General features: G+C 38.8%; 1 protein-coding gene across 2 annotated transcripts in view; it reads left to right on the top strand.

Moving 5' to 3' along the window:
- Positions 1–18,668, top strand: part of Tmem185a (transmembrane protein 185A) — a 36,506-nt gene that overhangs the window by 15,207 nt on the left and 2,631 nt on the right. The window contains exons 2-6 of one of the 2 annotated variants that reach the window (XM_047537157.1): positions 7,391–7,567; positions 9,511–9,718; positions 13,859–13,942; positions 17,475–17,651; positions 18,218–18,341. In XM_047537157.1, the coding sequence (XP_047393113.1) occupies positions 7,391–7,567; positions 9,511–9,718; positions 13,859–13,942; positions 17,475–17,651; positions 18,218–18,341 (770 nt within the window). The remainder of the gene's footprint in view (positions 1–7,390; positions 7,568–9,510; positions 9,719–13,858; positions 13,943–17,474; positions 17,652–18,217; positions 18,342–18,668) is intronic. The other variant, XM_047537158.1, reaches the window with a different exon arrangement.

Below are 18,668 nucleotides of genomic sequence, written 5' to 3'. Positions count from 1 at the left end.
ATCAGTGAACCAATATTTTCCAGTTGACCTACATGTAATATACAATCACACAGGAATAAAAGAGTCATTCAAAATATGACAGACAAGTAGATTTTCATGCAGTAGAGTATAAAAAGACCATTGACAGAATTTCAGACTTCACATTGTTTTTAAACTTTAAGAAACTACTACATGAGTTGTGGTGCCCTATTAAAGAATATCCACCATTATCTGAGTCATTAAAATACTGTTCTGGACTGAGGATACAGCTCAGTGGGCAGAGTGCTTGCCTTGCAAGCACAAGGCCCTGGGTTCGATCCCCAGTACCCAAAAAAAAAAAAAAATACTGTTCTAACTGTATCTCCAAGAGGCTATATTTTCTTCATATGCTTGAGCCACAATAACATATTGCAACAGAATGGGTGTAAAGTTACGTATCTTATGTGAACCTAGAAATTTAAAATTTTGCAAAACTAGAAATAATGCTACTCCTCTCAGTAAGTTTTTGTTGGTTTGGAGAATGTTTTTTCCCATATATATGTTATTCATTTTTATATGTAATGTGCCCACTCTTGTTACTTTTAAATAATATTTTAAAGTAGCCATTTTAAGATCTGATGAATAGCAGTAGATATAACCCATATCAATAAAGCTCTTTGGGGTCCCAGTAATATTTAGGAGTATAAAGGAGTCCTAATACTAAACATTTTAAAACCCACCAATTCTGTTCTTTACAGAAAACACTTTCATAATCTTTATCTTATGTTTAATACATTGAGGCACAATTTGCTACCCTAATTTTCCAGATGAGAATACTATGACACAGATAGACTATACATATTCTAGTTAGCAACCACTTTAAATCTAGTGGTCTTCCAGCAGTCTTGGAGATTTGCTTCTGAGTGAAATTTTGTAGGTCCCATCCCCTTACTACCTTCCTGTCTTTTTCAATTGAAGTTCCTTATGTCATTATTTATAGTACAAAAATAACATATGCTCCATGCAGAAAAATCAAATATTCCAAGCAAAAGCATGCAATTCTCCCCAGTGAAGGTAACTGTGAACTGTTCAGATGGTCTTCTGAGCATATTTAATTATCAGTATAAAATCAGTATATTCTAGTGCTCAATTAAAAAGATATTGAAGTCAAATAGATCTTAGTTTGATTTCTAACTCTGTGAGCTCTTAGACAAGTTTTTAACAACTAAGCCTCCATCTTTAAAATGAGAATAGTCTAAATGCCTATTTCATGGGGTTGCTGTGAGGCTTAAGTGAGATAATGCATGAAGAACAGCCTAGTGCCTGGCATTTCCATTAAACATTCAATAAGTGTTAGCTGCTGAAGGTATGTATGTATGTGTATATGGGTAGACAGATCATTAGATATGTCATGTTTATTGGGGCATATTTACATGTGAAATTTACTCTATTGTACAGTCCTGTGAATTTGACAGATCGATACACTTGTCTAACTGCTACCTAAAGATGGATATAGAACAGTCTCGTGACTGCAGAAAATTCCTTCATGTCCCTTTGTAGACAACCTTTCCCCCCACACAACCACTGGTAACCACACTGATGTGTTAACTATGTCTAGTAGTTTTGCCTTTTCCAGAATGTCAAATAAACAGAGTTGCACAGTGTGTTGTTTTCACTGTGAAATATTTTATTCAGCATAATGCAGTTTGAGGTTCATTCATGTTGTATGCATCCATAGTTTGTTTCTTTTTACTTCTGGCTACTATTCCATTGAAAAGATGTAGGAGGATTGGCTAACCACTCACATAGACATTTGTTTTGATTTCAGTGGCTGTTAAGTATAAACCTGCTGTGAATATTTGAATATAAGCCTTTGTGTCTTCATCTTCCCTTATTCTTGGATAAATACCTAGATGTGAGATTCCTGGGCCCTGGAGTTCCAGCTGTTCCATATCCTTACCAGCAGTCATCAATCATATTAATGTTAGCCCTTCTTAATAAGTGTAATTTTATCTCATTGTGGTTACCATTTGCATTTTTAATGACTGAAAATACTGGTCATATTTTCAAGTGCTTATTTGCCTTTCATATATTTTCTGTGATAGTGTGTTTTTGTTCATTTTTAATCAGTATGTTGTCTTAACTTTTACTTGTAAAAGTCTTTTTATAAACTGGATACAGACACTTTGTCAGATATATGTTTTGAGAGTATATTCTCTCATTTTGTGACTTAGCTTGTTGTTTGTTTAATTTTGTCTTTTGGAGAGTAAGAGTTTTTAATTTTTTTTTTTTTTTTTTTTTTTTTTTTTGGTGCTGGGTATCCAACCCAGGGCCTTGAGCTTACAAGGCAAGCACTCTACCGACTGAGCTATCTCCCCAGCCCAAGAGTTTTTAATTTTGAAGAAATTCAATTTTGTCCCATCAAAGAAATATTTGCCTAACCATAGGTTGCAAATATTTATTTTCCTATGTGTTTTAGATGTTTAATAATTTGGGGTATTACATTTAAGTCTGTGGTCCATTGCACATAAATGTTTGTATGTGCTGTGAGGTTGTTATGGCTTAAATGTGAGCTGTCCCCCAAAAGCTCATTTGTGAGAAATTGCAAGAAGATTTAGAGGTGGAATGATTGGGTTATGAGAGCCTTAACCCAATTAGTGAATTGATCCCCTGATGGAATTAAGTGAGTTGTAACTGTAGGTAGGTAGGGTGTGACTGGAGGAGGTAGGTCATTGCCTTTAGATATATATTTTGTGAGCTGAACTTAGTCTCTCTCTGCTTCCTGATGTGAAGTCCCAAGCCACTTTCCTCTGCCACACTCTTCCACGACAGTATTCTGTCTCCTTTTGAGCTCCAAGCAATGGAACTGAACTTCTGTGGATTGAGACCTTAGAAACTGTGAGACTCAAAATAAACTTTTCCTTCTCTAAAATTGTTCTTGTTTGGTCTTTTGGTCACAGCAGTGAAAAAAGATCACTAAAACAAAAGTTAAAAATCAAGGTGCATTTTTTTCATCTATCCAATTGTTCCAGCACTGTTTATTGAACTACATACCTTTCTCTATTTAACTGCCTTGACACTGCCTTTCTTTCTAGAAATTTACTGAAATAAAGTAGTTCATAATATCTCTTAATTCTTATCCCTTTAATGTTTATAGGACTTTTTAGTATATACCTGCTTTCATCTTTGATATTGATAATTTGTGTCTACTCATTTTTTTCCTGATCACTCTGGCTACAGATTTACCAAATTTTATTATTTTTTTCAAAGAAAGAGCTTTTAGTTTCATTGACTTTTTCTCATGTACTGCTTGTGTATTTCATTGATTTATGTGCTTATATTATTTCTCTCTGGTTTATTTATAAAATGTTGTTTCTATTCCTAATTCCTTAAGGTGGAATCTTAGATCATTGACTTGAGAACTTCTTTTTTAAAACTTAATTGTTTTATTTAAATTTAATTTATTTTTAAATGATACATAACAACTTAAAGATCATACATTTATTAAAAGGGGTGCCATGCTGGATGCAGTGGCACACACATAATCCCAGTGACTCAAGAGGCTAAGACAGTAGGATCATAAGTTTGAGGCCAGCTTTCACAACTTATTGATATCCTGTCTCAAAATAAAATATAAAAAAGACCTAGGGATATAACTCAGTGGTAAAGCACTCAGTACCACCACCAATAAAAAGGAGGGTACAATGGTTATCTATCTTCACAATAGTGTGCAATAACACACCAGACCTTCTTGCTCTTTTCTAACTGTAAACTTAAGTGTCCATTGATCAAAACCTCTCCCAATTCCTCCCTTTCTCTTACTGTCCCCAGTCTCTAGTAACCACCATTCCACTCACAACTTCTATGAGATCAATTTTTTACATTCTACATATGAGTGAGATCATATAATACTTGTCTCTCTGTGCCTGGCTTATGTCATTTAATAAGGTGATCTCCAGTTCCATGTGTATTGCTGCAAACAACAGGAATGTATTCTCTTTATGACAGATTAGTATTACATTGTGTATAGGTACCACATTATCTTTATCCATTCATACTTTGATGGGCACTTAGGTTGATTCTCTATCTTGGCTAATGTGAGTAGTGCTACAATAAATATAGGAGATGTTTATTGCAAGTGACATACTGAGTTAATTTCCCTTGTATATACAATTAAGAGTGGGATTGCTGGATTACAGGTTAGCTGTTTTTAATTTTTTAAAAAATTGCCATACTGATTTCTATAATGACATACGAATTTAGAGAACTTCTTTTCTAATACAAGCATTTTGTGATAGTTTCCCTTAAGTACTACTTTAGCTGTATTTCACAAATTTGGGATATATATATATATATATATGTTTTGTGTGGTGTTGGGGATTGAACCCAGGGCCTTGTGCATGCAAGGCAAGCACTCTACCAGCTGAGCTATATCCCCAGCTCCAACAAATTTGGTATATTTGCTTTTCCCTTTCATTTAGTCCAAAATGCATTCCAATTTTTCTTTTTAATTTTGCCTATGGATTATTTAGAAGTGTGGTGTTTAATTTTAAAGTATTTTGAGAATTTTCCAGATACCTTTCTGTCATTGATTTCTAGTTTAATTTCATTGTATTTCAACACTTTTTAAATGCAATTTCAGTGCTTCTAAATTTGGTGAGTTATGTTTTATGTCTGAAAATTTAATCTCCTTTGCTGAATGTTTCACGTGGACTTGAAAGGAATTTGTATTTTGCTTTTAGCAGGAACTCTTTTATCAATATCAGGTCAAGTTGGTTCAGTGTTGTTATAATCCTGTATATCTTTTGTAATTTTTATCTGTATGTTCTATCAGTACTGATAGAAAAGTATGAATTTCCATTTATAACTGAAGATTTTTCTATTTTCTTTTTGTTTGCTTGTATTTTCAATATGTAATTTGACATTTTGTTTTATTTGATACATAAATGCATATTATTGTTAGATCCTCTTGAAAACGTGCTCACTTTGCCATTATGAACTGCCTATATTTGTCCCTGATAATATTCCTTGTTCAGAAATATACTTTCTTATATTGTGGTAGGCAGAATGGTTCCCAGCAAAGATATCTATGCCCTAAACTCTGGAACCTGTGAACATGTTATGTCATGTGGCAAAAGGGAATTTGCAAATGTATTTAAGCTTATAGTATCAGTTTTTATTGTATTGTGACAAATTGCCATAGATGTAGTGGTTTAAAACTACACAAACTTATTAACTCAGAATTCTTTAAGTCAGCATTCTAGGTACAGCATAGCTTAGTTGGCTTTTCTGCTTAGAGCCTCACAAAGTTGAAATCATAGTGTTAGCAAGGCTGCATTCCTTTCTGGAGGCTCTGGGGATTAATCCACTTCCAAGGTCATTTGGGCTGTTATGAAAATTTAGTTCCATGGAATTGTAGGACTGAGATTCCCCCTTTCCTGCTTGCTATCAGCCAAGAATCTCAGCTTCTGGAGGCTGCTTACCAATTCTTTAGTCCATGGTTCCTTTCCTTCCATCTTCAAAGCTAGCAATGGCAGGTTGAATCCTAATCTGGAATCTCTCTGATTTCTACTTTTGCTACATATCTCTGACATACACTTCTCCCTTCCTGTTCTTCTTCAGAGGACTCCTGTGATTATTCTGGCTCCCGCTGGATAATCTGGGATAATCTCCCTATTTTAAGGTTAGCTGATTAAGATCCCTAATTCCATCTGCAGAGTTCATTCACAGTAGAACTTAGGTTAGTGTTTGAGTTAATAACCAGAAAACAGGAATCTTTTAAAACATCTTTAGATTTTGCTTACCACAGTTATAATAGGGAAATTAGCCCAGTTTATCTAGGTGGACCCAGTCTAATCACATGAACTCTTAAAAGTAGAGAACTTTCTTTTCCAGGAAGCAGGAGAGATATTGTAGGAGAATTCAAAAAATTCCAAGTAATAGAAAGATTCAATAAGCGGCTTTGAGATGTAGAGGCCTATAGTATGTAATGGTGACCCCTAACTGACAGTAAATGAACAGGGATATCAGTCCTACAATAACAAGAAGCTCAATTCTTCAAACAACCTGAAATGAGCTTGGAAGCAGAGTCTGCTCAGAGTCTTCTATTAAGAGCTCCACCAACAGACATCTTCATTTTGGCCTCTGTTGTGAGACTCTTAAGCAGAGAAAATGAACACACCCACTTGGCTTTCTGCCATACAGGTCAGTAAGACAATAAATTCACATTGTTTTAAGATGCTAAGTTTGTGGTAATTTATTTTGGCAGCAGTAGAAGATTGAAACAGATACTATCATAATCACTCTAGCTTTTTTTTGGTCAGTATTTTTTTGTACAACTTTTCCCGTCCTTTTGCTTTCAATCTATCTGACTTTACAAAGTGGAATTCTTTTAAATAGCATATAGTTTTATTGCTTATTTATCCAATATAATAATCTTTGTCTTTAAATTGGTATTTAGATCATCTATATTTAATGTAGCTATTGTCAGGGTTAGATTTTCAGTACCTTCTAGCTTGAGCCTAGAAATTGCCTCCAGTCCATAAACTGGAGAATACTAGTGTTTATTCTGTTTGTTTCCTACTCTCCCTCCTTTCTTCCTCCTTCCTTGTTCTTTACTGCTTGTCACCCAGTGTCTGAAAACTGGGATTTTATTTATTTTGTTCAGTTTCTTTTTTAACATGGGGTGGTAAATCCTATTCTTGCTATTACATCTAGGCTGGGAATAGAAATCTTCAACAGTGCAATTTCTAATTAATATTTCAGAACCTCCTTTATAGCAATTCCTTTTCATGTGAGATGTGAGTGACTATGTGTGTGTGTGTGTGTTTATTCAGCCCTGGGAAATATACTACATTTGCCAAAAGTGTGTATGCCATATGAACATGGCAGATGGCTGCCTTTTTTTACAAATAAACTAAAAAATAGTGCTAGAATTTGGCTGTATTCTGAACATGACAACCTTTTACAGTCTTCATGTCTTAGTGTAAATAGTTCCTTCTGCCTAGAATTCTTCCTCATCTTACTTCCTTTCCTGCATGGCAGCTTTCCAAGTATCTTCCAGAAACAGCTCCATAGTCAACACTTCTCTGTTTCTCAGAGGCTCAGAGAGAACTTGTATTTCCTCTTCTCAACTGTTTTCACACTCTGCCTGTGGCATCAGTTCAGCAAAGGTCATTCTGTGTTTTAATTATGTGTTTCTGTGTGGACTTCCTCCTACCAGGAAGCCCTAGAAGACAGGGGACTTATATTAGTCTTCTTTATGTTTCTCTTATCCCCAACACAATATATTTGCTACCTGAAACTTTTCAATAAACAATTGTTGAGTTCATGACATTTTATGTACTGAAAGTGTTGCTGTTAGTCCTTCCCATTTCAGTATCACCTGTTTGTGAAAGTGAATCCTCTTTAATCATTTTACTTTTTCTCCTAGTAAATTCCTCATCTATGCCTGTCTACTGCTGTTCTCTGTGCTGCTGGCCCTTCGCCTGGATGGCATCATTCAGTGGAGTTACTGGGCTGTCTTTGCACCAATATGGCTGTGGAAGTTGATGGTAATTGTTGGAGCCTCAGTTGGAACTGGAGTCTGGGCACGAAATCCTCAGTATCGGTAATACTGCTTTACAAATCTCATTGGTCTCTATCCTGAGAAAGTGATATCTTGGTTTTCCTCACTTTTTTTCTTATTGTGAAATAAATAACATTTTTTAAATTTTTTATTTGTTCTGTTTTCCTCACTTTTGATAAAATAAGAACCATTGCCTTTTCTAGCTATTTTGGGTTTTATAAGAACTGTAGTACAGGCAAACTGAGATCCCTTCAGTGTTTTTTTTTAATTCAGTGTTTTGTATATATTTTCTTACAAAAGCAGTGTTCCTTTAGGTGGCCAAGTGCCACGCCAGCCCACAAATGCCTAAATAATCCAAAAGGCACCCAAAATACAGAACTTTTATGCCATAGAAGACTAAACATAGTTCTAGCTTTGATCATCAGGGATCTGAATTTCTCGAGTTAACTTTTGGAACTATGCCTTCCCTTGTCCTACTCTCTTAGCACTGGGGTGGCTTGGTTGAAAGATCATGAGTCCTTCAGATGGGAGCTGGGGAATGAGGAAAGTTAAGAGTCATGTTGAGAAGGAAGGCAGAGATTTTGGGGTCACTGGAACAGAGTACAGCTCAGTGTTGCTTTATTCTGTGGGAGTATTTTTCTTCTCTTTAATGGAGACTAGAACTACTTAAAGAAAAAGAGGGGCCACTGGAGTGTAGGGGCTATTTGGGGAGTGAAGCAATGCCCAGTAAGGAAGTAGGGAGGGGAGGAGGTACAGGCTACTGCTTCTGGTCGAAGAGTATAGAAATTGGGGCCCCTTCAATAATTCTTGGTTATGAACTATAACAAGAAGATTTAGATGGTGTCTCATATGGTCTCCTATGTATCTAGGAACTTTAAAATAGCTACACAAAGAGCCTTGGCAGGTTAGGGCCATCGATGTGTAGCTATTTTAAAGTCCTTATATCTTTTAAAAAAGGATTGATTACCTATGTGACTGTACATTGTTTTCCTTTTTATGAGCTAGTTTTAGTTATTTAATGTTTATTCCTAAAATACTGAAAAGGTGATTAATATTTTAGCTTTCACCAGTTGATATTTAGAAGTTATTTGAACTTTTATCTGTTGTTTTAGGAATTTTTGAGCAAGGAAAAGAATTGTGTGTTTAGTTAAATGTATGGAATATATAGACATGGTCATTCCAGTGTTAATATTAACCAGTGGAATTCTATTGGGTCTAAGGGAATGACCTTTGACCTCATTTTCTCTGTGTTCTAAACTCAGGTGTATTTACCACTGACAAGACATGTATATCAGAAATGTTCATGTGTATTTTGACTAAACAGTCTAGGTCTTTTAAATGCATAATAAAACATTTCCTGATTTGTGGGCCTTACCATTTTCTGTTAATCTATTAAGTTTGTGCTTGAATTTAAGTAACTAATTGAACTGATTTTGAGAACAGTTTTTCATCTGCGGGTTTTAATATATCCTAATGGAAGAGAAAGGAAAATAAAAAGGCATTTATACTTTAAATTTGCATTTTAAAGTAGCACCTAACTATTATCATATCTTGTTAACTATAAACCACACTTGTTCATAAAGCTAGATTTATTTTCATAGTATTGCATGAAATGTGATTTATATGGTTTTTAATTCAATGACAGATGAAAATCATAGACTGAAGAGATGTTTGTCATTTTTTAACAATATAAGCAATCAGTATGAATAATCTTGGAAATAATTCTCGTAGTTGAATTTTAAAAGTTATGAACAAAAATGTTTATATATGTTGTCTAAGAAATGACTGGCTATTACTTTGGAGAATATCCTATTAAAGACTAGATTCAACTTAGCTTTCTACTTGATTTTCATTTTCTTTTTGACAAATTTATAAGTAAAGTTCAAAGTGTCAACATAAGTTGGTATTTGCCAAGAACTGCTTGCTTATAATGGAGATTCTGAACTGAAGGTCTTTTGTCTTTGTCTTCTTCTCTCCCTTTTTAGAGCAGAAGGAGAAACTTGTGTGGAGTTTAAAGCCATGTTGATTGCCGTGGGCATCCACTTGCTCCTATTGATGTTTGAAGTTCTGGTCTGTGACAGGATCGAAAGAGGAAGCCATTTCTGGCTTCTGGTCTTCATGCCACTGTTCTTTGTTTCCCCAGTGTCTGTTGCAGCTTGTGTCTGGGGCTTTCGACATGATCGGTCACTAGAGGTAAGATTTAATACATTTAAGAATGCTTTCAAAACAGTCATTTGAGTATCAGCGTCTTGCCCTTTGTTAGGAAGAGATTGATATTTAACTCTAGATCATGACATATATGGCAACAAAGGACAATGGAAATAATTGTTTCCCTTTCTTGATTCCAAAGAGTAGCTGTCCTCTGCCATGGCCATCAACCTTCTCCCAACTTCCTGTTTTCCAGTCCACTCGTATCAGCAAGGCTTCTACAGAGAAAGAGAACTGATAAGTTAGATATAGATATAAGACAATAGATTTTTAGCTGGACGTAGTGGTGCAGACCCATATTCCCAGCGAATCAGGAGGCTAAGGCAGGAGGATTGCATGTTCAAAGCCAGCCTCAGCAACTAAGCAAGACTCTCAGCAACTTAGCAAAACCCTGTCTCAAAACATTAAGAAAAAGGACTGGGATTTAGCTCCATGGTAAACCAACGCTGGATTCATTCCCCAGTACCAAAAAAAGAAAAAAAAAAGAGAGAGATAAATTTTAAGAAACTGGCACACACAATTGTGGGGTTTGCAAGTCTGAAATGTGTAGAGCAGGCAGAGTCTGGAGACTTGGTAGTGGATGACACTGCAGTCCTGAGGCAGAATTTCTTTCTCTCTGGAAAACCTCATTGTTGCACTTAAAACATTTAACTGTTTGGATGAGGCCCACCCACGTTACTGGGGGCAATCACCTATATTTGAAATCAATACCTGCACAGCAACACCTACTTTAATGTTGAATTCAATAACTGGGTACACACCTATAATCCCAGCAGCTTGGGAGATTGAGGCAGGAGGATTGCAAGTTCAAAACAGTCTCAGCAACTTAGCAAGATCCTAATCAATTTAGCAAAACCCTGTCTCTAAATAAAATATTAAAAAGGCCTGGGGATGTGACTCAGGGGTTAAGCACCCCTGGGTTCAGTCCCTGGTACCAAAAATAAAATAACTGGGTACTATAGCCCAGCCAAGTTGATGCATAAAGCTAAAAATCTTACCACCTTAGATCCCATGATCTATCAGCTAATGTGCCCATATGTTTGAGCCTGACCATTCATCAACAGGGCCATAGCACTCAGGCTCCCAAAGGATGAAGATTGGTTTGAGGTTAAAGGTGGAGAAGATCTTACTCTTTCTATTAATAAAGTGCAGGCATGCATGTGGTACATTACCTACAAAATATCTGTGGTATTAAAATTTCAGGAGGGGTACAATTAGAAAACAAGTTTCTAATGAGGCTCATTGGGGAGCAGTAATTAAAGTGAAGTTGAGCAGCATTGAGCAGGCCCTCATGGTGCCTGTGCAGCCTGGAAAAATCTGCATGTGCTTCACTTACCAGGGCCATTCACAGCCTCTTCTCTCTGACAGACCACTCAGTTCTCCACCTTCCCTCTTTGTAGACATATCCCTTCAGTATTTGCTCTGGATCTTACCACATTTGCACCAGCTTTGCATTCTCTCATCTGAAAGAGAAAAGAAAGCAGCTAGAGTGAGCCCCTCTAAGGCCTGGGCTCCGCTCTCATGCTTTGTCTTTCCGTTCAGAGAAGAGCTTCTCAGAATATGCTATTCTGCCCATTCTGTGGTGTTCCTTACTTCTGATCTCTGCTCAGCCCTGTGTTACCTGGGATCTGGCATGAGTGCCCAAGACCAAGTCCAGAGGGCACCTGGAAGTCCTTATCTTTTTGGTCCTAGAGCTTTGGCACTGCTGAGTTTCTTAACTGGCACTTCTCTGGCGTCTGGTCCTTGAACCCTCTGGCTGCCTGGAGCTTGGATTCCTTTGCTGAGTTCTTCTTCCTCCCCCTACTCCTTATGAGTTGCTATTTCTTAACATTCTGATCATGGGCATTTCTCTCTTCTCACTATTCACACTTAATTGGTATGATCTTCTTGACATGCCTGCTTCTGCTAACCCTTAGTAAGCTATTACCACCTGAATTCCTATTTCAGACCTCATCTTTGTCCATCAACTCCAGACTTCTTATTTAGCTTCACCTCATTCTGTCCTCCCTCTTGGATCCCAGAGTAGCTCAAATGTGGCTAGAGCAGAAAGATGGAAGTGTGGAATCTGGGGGAAAGGGAACCTTCACACAGGGGTGGGACCAAGCAGGGGCCACACTCTCATCACTCAAAGCATGCTCCAGGCACCTTAGTGAACTCAAGGGGTACCAATGATAATAGACCCTCTGAGGGAAACACTGATCTTTGACATCTGTTGGGATACCATACAAACCACTAGCTCAGTATTGTTTAGTTGTATAATTAGGTCACACCCATTCCTTTCGAATACTCTGTCTTTAAGGAGCTGAGTTTTGTACAGTTTCTGTGATTAGAAACTAGCACTATGGGAAAATGCAGGAAAATAATGGGTAATGAAAATGGAAGTGACATATCTAACTCTAAGATTTGGGAAATTCTGTACCACCTGGCAGGCACAAAATCCCAGGAGGCATGAGTTTTGTGTGCTTTTTTAAAATAATAAAATAAGATAATATATTTCTTTTGACTTAGGTGATTTATTTTTTTTCTCAAATGACTTAGTATGGAAATATTAAATTTATTCCTAATTCCCTAATTCAGTGGAAGTATTAGTTCTTTCTTTTGACTGAGTCTATGAATTACTGAGTCACCAAATGTCCTATGGACTGTGAAATTTGGGTACTCTCTGGACCAGGTCATAGATTTTCATTCTTTAGACAAAGACAAGGACTATCACCAGAAAGAAGAGCCACCCAGAGGCCTTTGTGAAGAGGACCATCCCAGCTGGGACTGTGAAAGTGCTTTGGGGGGTTGACATTGGAGGCCTGGGTGAGGTAGTGCTGACCAGGATAAAGAGTAGGTGGGGGAATTCAAGAGAAGTTTGGATAGGACAATAAACAGGTGCTGGTGACTAAATATGAGTGTGTGGGGAAAAACAGACAGCACTTCCCAGGTTTGCGCTTTGGGTAATCAGGATGCTATGGTGCCTTACAGGAATGGAGAAGGATGGGATTCAAAGTGCTGGAGGTAACAAGCTCAGTTGGAGACTAGCTTCATTCATAATGCCCCTAGGAAAGCCAAGTGGTATCTGTTGCTGCTGGGTCTGATGCACAGCAGGAAGGCCAGTGTGGAGATAGATTGGAGAACTGACCACTAGATGGTAATACAAGCTGGGGTGTGACTGAAACTTCTCATTGCCCAGAATGTAGTGAATGATAAGACTGAGTTTTAGGTTCTGGGTAGCATCAGAAAGAGCCTAAGAAAGAAGTGTCAGAGGACTTAGAGGTTGCCAAGACTATGTAGTGAGATCCTTGTAGTTCTGAAAGGGGTACAAAAAGAAAGGAGTAGTCAACCATAGCATATATGCAGAGACACCAGGAGGATGTCTCCTGGTATTGGTGATGGATGGAGGCAGTTTTCTGGTGGGGTGGTCATGTGGACAGAAGACAGATCACATTGAGGGGACTTAGGATGGTGGGTGAGGCGGTAGGGACTCACATAACCATTTCTCTCTCACAAAGCTGGGCTCTATTGGTAAAAGGAATTAAGGATAACAGGGGTACTGAATCATGGGAGGGGTGGGATTATTTGGAGTTGGGGTTGCTTTCTCTTTTAGTGGGAAATAGTTAACTTGTTTCTTGTTGGAAAGGATCAAAGCACATAGATTAATGATTCAGTAAAAAATCTATAATTAATAGCTTGATATGACAAGGTCCTCAAAGAGCTGAAAAGGGAGGTGTGGGATATAAGGCTGAGTCCTGGGTATGAGGAAAAAGGAAGTACAAGTGTGGTTACAAATAGAGATGACTGTAGGTAGGGGCAGGAAAGAAGCATGGGGAGTCCCCTGCTGATTGCCTTTCTTTCTCAGTACACTTAGAAACAAGGTCATCATTGGGCCAGCAATCCTCAGGCCTTTACTCACAAAAAGGCCAGGGCAGACACTAAGAGGGATGAGTTAAGAGCAAGGGGCACATTTCTTCTTGATATATAGAATTGCTGTGCTCTTCTGGTATGGAAAATCAGGAGTTTCCATGTAATGCAATAAAGTTTTACTCTATTACAGTTTGCATTGCCTTTTAGTGCATTAACCAAAAAACTGTAGTATTGAATGCAATTTGTAGTTTAACCGATTCTTCTCTTCATTTTTAGTTAGAAATCCTGTGTTCTGTCAACATTCTCCAGTTTATATTCATTGCCTTAAGACTGGACAAGATCATCCACTGGCCCTGGCTTGTATGTAACTTTTTAAATCCTTAAATAAACTTTTTAATTATAAAAGTAATTCATGTTCATTGTAGGAAACTTGGAGAAGACAGACAAGTATAGGTTATAAACTAAAAATCACCTATAATACCATCACTGGGAATCCTATGGTTAGTATTTTATATTCCCTGGTTTTATATAAATAAAATTATACTGCATGCTACGTTTTGTGTCCTGCTCTTTTGTCTAAATTCAGTTGATGCATTCTGCAATTGCATTTATCAGACTGTCACTCATTTATAAATAATTCTGTTGTTGCCAGTGTTTGCAATTTTAACACATGCTGCACTGGCAATATATTTGCATATATGTATACACATATATATGTATTTAAGTTTTTAAAAGTTTTATTGCCACATAATGTGCATATTTCAGGGTACAGTGTGACATTCCAATAGTGTTTATAATATGTAATGATCAGATCAGTGTATTTAGCATATCTGTTACCTTAGTCATCATTTCTTTATGTTGGGAACTGTCAAAATACTCTCTGCTAACAGGTTAAAATATTCAATTTTTGTTAACCATAGTTATCTTACTATGCTATGAACATCAGAATTTTGTATCCCCATGTAATCTGAAGTATATATTTTGATGCATAAAAATCCTTGTCTTGATACGTTTACTGTTTTCTTAGGAATTTCTCCAGAAACAGTATTACAGGGCTATAGGGTTGGAGCATTTTAAGATTCTTAAATACAAATACTATGCTGCCAACTTGCTTTGTTAAAAAAAAAATCCTGGGACTGGGGAGATAGCTCAGTCAGTAGCGTGCTTGCCTTGTAAGCACAAGGCCCTGGGTTCAATCCCCAGCACCCAAAAAAAAAATTCCTGTACCAATTTACACTATTGCTAGGGGTGGGATCATAACCCAAGCTTCTAAACTGTGGTTTCAGTTAAAGGGTGTCAGGTTAAAATTGACTGTGAATGAAGGTGTGGATGTGTGGATGGAGAGAAGGATACATAGGTAAATTGGAAGCTAAAATTAGAGAATGCAGTGTTATTTCAACTAGTGAGACATAGAAAGAAGATTAGGAGCAAAGACAGAAGTATTACATGGCTCCTGGGACATGCTTCTATTTTTCCTGCTGCTTCATACACATTTTTGCATACAATACTAAATAAAAACTATAGTTAAAAAAAGAAAAGTATTCATATAGGTGCAGGGAAGAAAATAAGGATGCATGGACTCCAAAATGTAAGAAAATATGAAATTTATGCCTTTCTCCAAAGTCTTTGATAAAACAATGAAAAATGCTGCTTAGCCTCCATCCTACATCTTCAGGGTGATACATATGGAGAATGGTAATTTGATTGAAAAATGCTTCCAGACAAGACAAAGCTCTTAGTATCAGGTTCATTTAGGAAAAAATAGATTTGGAAATTTGAATATATTTGCACAAGTGAACAAAGGGATTTTCCACCCTCAATCCTGTATAGATTCTAGTGGATGAAGCAGTCTGATTACATATTTCCCATAATGAGGAAAAGAAAACAAATGAGGATGATACGATCCCTATTATGTCACCCATGAAAAGAAATCCAATAAATTAAGTCATCACAGTTGTGCTTTAGAAGGAGAAAGACAGACTACATATAGCTTGTAGCAAAACTTGCAACCTATAACTCCAAGCTGATCAGGAAGAAGAAAAAAATCACCTATCAACTAAAATGATAGATCTAAAATTAAAATGTACAGCTATAGAACTATTAGAAAAAAAGGACAAAAGTTTGAGGGCCCACAGTTGTGAAGGGTTCATAGGAATTGCACAAATGAAAAGAAAGAAAGAGAAATTTAGACTTCCTAAAATGAAAGTGAAATAAAAGACAAATCATAGATTGGGAGAAAATATTTTTTAACTATCAAAACTTTGACTTGTATCCAAAACATACCAAGATTACTAAAAAACTCAAAAATAAGCAAACAAATACCTGATTTAAAAATTGACAAACTTGTGATTGGAACAGATAATTCACAAAGAAGATACACAGATGATGACTAAGCATAAGGAAAATGCTCATTATCTTTCATGGAAAGGGAAAATAAAACCATGGTAAGGCCCTTCCACACATTTATCAGTATGGTTAAAACTAAAAAAACAAACAAAAAGAAAACAAAACAAAAAACTGGCAATAGAAAGAGCTGGAAAGACTGCAGAGAAACTGGCATATTCCTGTGTTATTGCAGGAAAGCAGAACTGTTTGTGCACTCTGAAAAATAGTTTGGCAATTTTTATATAGTAAAACGTGTACTTACCATATGACCTAACAGTTCACTTCTAAGTATTTACACTAGAAAAATAGAAAAATAAAACCACACAAAAATGCAGATGTAAAGTTTTGTAGTGGCAACGATTGTGATACCCAACAGTAAGAAAGCAACTTCAGTGAGTAGTGTCATCCATACAATGGAATGTCATTAATAATGAAAGAACACAACCTATGGCTATATGAACAGGTTTGATGAATTTCAAAGACATTCTGATTGAAAGATGCTAGTCTTAAATACTTGCTGTACAATCCCATCTGTATAACATTCTTGTAAAAAAAAAAATTACAGAAACAAAAAACAAATCACTAATAGTCAGGGGTTATGATGAGGTGATAAGGTGACAATGAATGAGCATGAGGAAGTTTTATTGGGTGACAGTACAATTATATGTGCTACCTACAGCTATACCTACCTATGTTCATTAGAACTCATTTAGTCTACGCCCCAAACCAATCAGTCTTCCTGTATGACCCCTAAGTAAAGAAAAGGGACAGGGAAAAGAAGTCTGAGGGGTCAGGATGGGAGGGTGGCCAGGCGATGCCCCCAGGGCTCCCGGGAGTGTGGGTGAGGCCCTGTCATTGTGCTGGGACCAATACCTGTGGACACAGAGCAGGCCTGCCATGGTGGCAAGGTTGGAGGAGTGGGACACACTCCTCCAGTGTGAATCTGCCAAGGTCGCTAACTTGGAGGGGCAGAGGATCTCTAGAAGCCCAGGCAGTAAGGTTGCTCAGGGACGGGGTCCCAAATGTGTTGACAAGTTCTTCCAGCAGGTTGCGGGTATTTGGTGTGCACAAAGGGCCCAAGCAGCCCTGTTCCCTGCGGCACCTGTGATGCCAGCGGGGGCAGTCAGGTGGGGCCCAGTGCATGTGTGAGGAGGGAGGAGTGGGGGTGAGTGTGAACCAGGGCCTGGCAGACTGAGCGCGTGAGTCCTGAGTGAGGGAGTGGGGACTGTGAGTGAGGACCTTAGGAAACTCAGAGGCCAAGGCCCAGAAGCAACACCTTCCCCCGAGGAAGAGGTGCCGGTGACCGGCGTTGCCCACGGCAGGCCCCGTGGGGAACGTGCTGCAGGTTTCTTTCCCGTGCTGTCCTCATGGCAGTGCTGGGCAAGGACTGTCCTGAGTCAGGCTTGCACTGTCTTAACTGAGAGACCCAGCAAGGTGATGACAGTGGCACCCACGGGAGGATGGGGCAGAGGCTCTCATGACATCTCCTGTCTGCTCCTCCCCGCAGGTGGTGTGTGTCCCCCTGTGGATCCTCATGTCCTTCCTGTGCCTGGTGGTCCTCTATTACATCGTGTGGTCTGTCTTGTTCCTGCGCTCCATGGATGTGATTGCAGAACAGCGCAGGACGCACATAACCATGGCACTGAGCTGGATGACCATTGTCGTGCCTCTCCTTACTTTCGAGGTAAGCATCTGGGGAAATGTCTCCAGCCCCGCGCCCACCCTTCCCCACGACAACATCCTGCCTACCTGGAAAGAGAGCCTGCCAGCCCTTGACATCACGGTGCGCCCTGTGGAGAAGGCCTGCAGAGAAGGGCAGGGACACGGGCACATCCTCTTTCTCCTAGGCATGGGGCCAAGAGCAGTGCACCTCTCCAGCCACCATGCGCGTGTAGGAGTGCACCTTTGGCTTTTGCAAAGGGAGAGTTGGATGCCGTCACTTTGGTTTGGGGTCCTGTAGAGAATTCTACAGTGGACACAGTTGGCTCCTTGCCACCAACAACAGGAGTTTCCCATGAAACCCCTGGTGGTGGCAGTTTTCCAAGTGGATGGACTTATGTTTGGTCCTGAAGAGGGAGGCCAGCGGGCACCTGGTTCCTCCCCACAGGATGCATGCTGTTCTGCCCTTGCTATGTGACTTTCCCTCTTCTGACACCTAATAAGGGAGGAGCCACCTAGGGAGGCAGCTTCAGAGTTTGTCCCCTTCCATGTGACACATTGGCAGGACCCTGACTATGTCTCTTTCTCTAGATCCTGCTGGTTCATAAACTGGACGGCCACAATGCTTTCTCTTGCATTCCAATATTTGTGCCCCTGTGGCTGTCATTGATCACACTGATGGCAACTACATTCGGACAGAAGGGCGGAAACCACTGTAGGTACTCAGTGCCTGAGAAGCACTGCAAGGGGTGCGTGTGTGCGTGTGTGCGTGTGTGTGCGTGTGTGTGCGTGTGTGTGTGTGTGAGAGAGAGAGAGAGGATGGGGAGGGGCTCTGCTCCATCGAAGGATGAGTTTGTGGGTTCCGATTTAGGAGTTGCCATGGGGTCATTAGGGCTGAAGAAGGTCAGGGACCACTCAAGGCAAGGACCAGCTGTCACCTTGCTTCGTATGGGCCTGGACCGCAACTCTCCTCCAGGCCACGCATGCCTCGATTAGAGGCAGGACCAACAGGGAGGCTGGCTCTCCGAGCTCCTGTTCCCTC

Source organism: Sciurus carolinensis, chromosome X (assembly GCF_902686445.1).
Source record: "Sciurus carolinensis chromosome X, mSciCar1.2, whole genome shotgun sequence".
Lineage (NCBI taxonomy): Eukaryota > Metazoa > Chordata > Mammalia > Rodentia > Sciuridae > Sciurus > Sciurus carolinensis.
The sequence above is the reverse complement of the archived record's forward strand: the minus strand, read 5'-3'. Positions and strand labels throughout refer to the sequence as shown.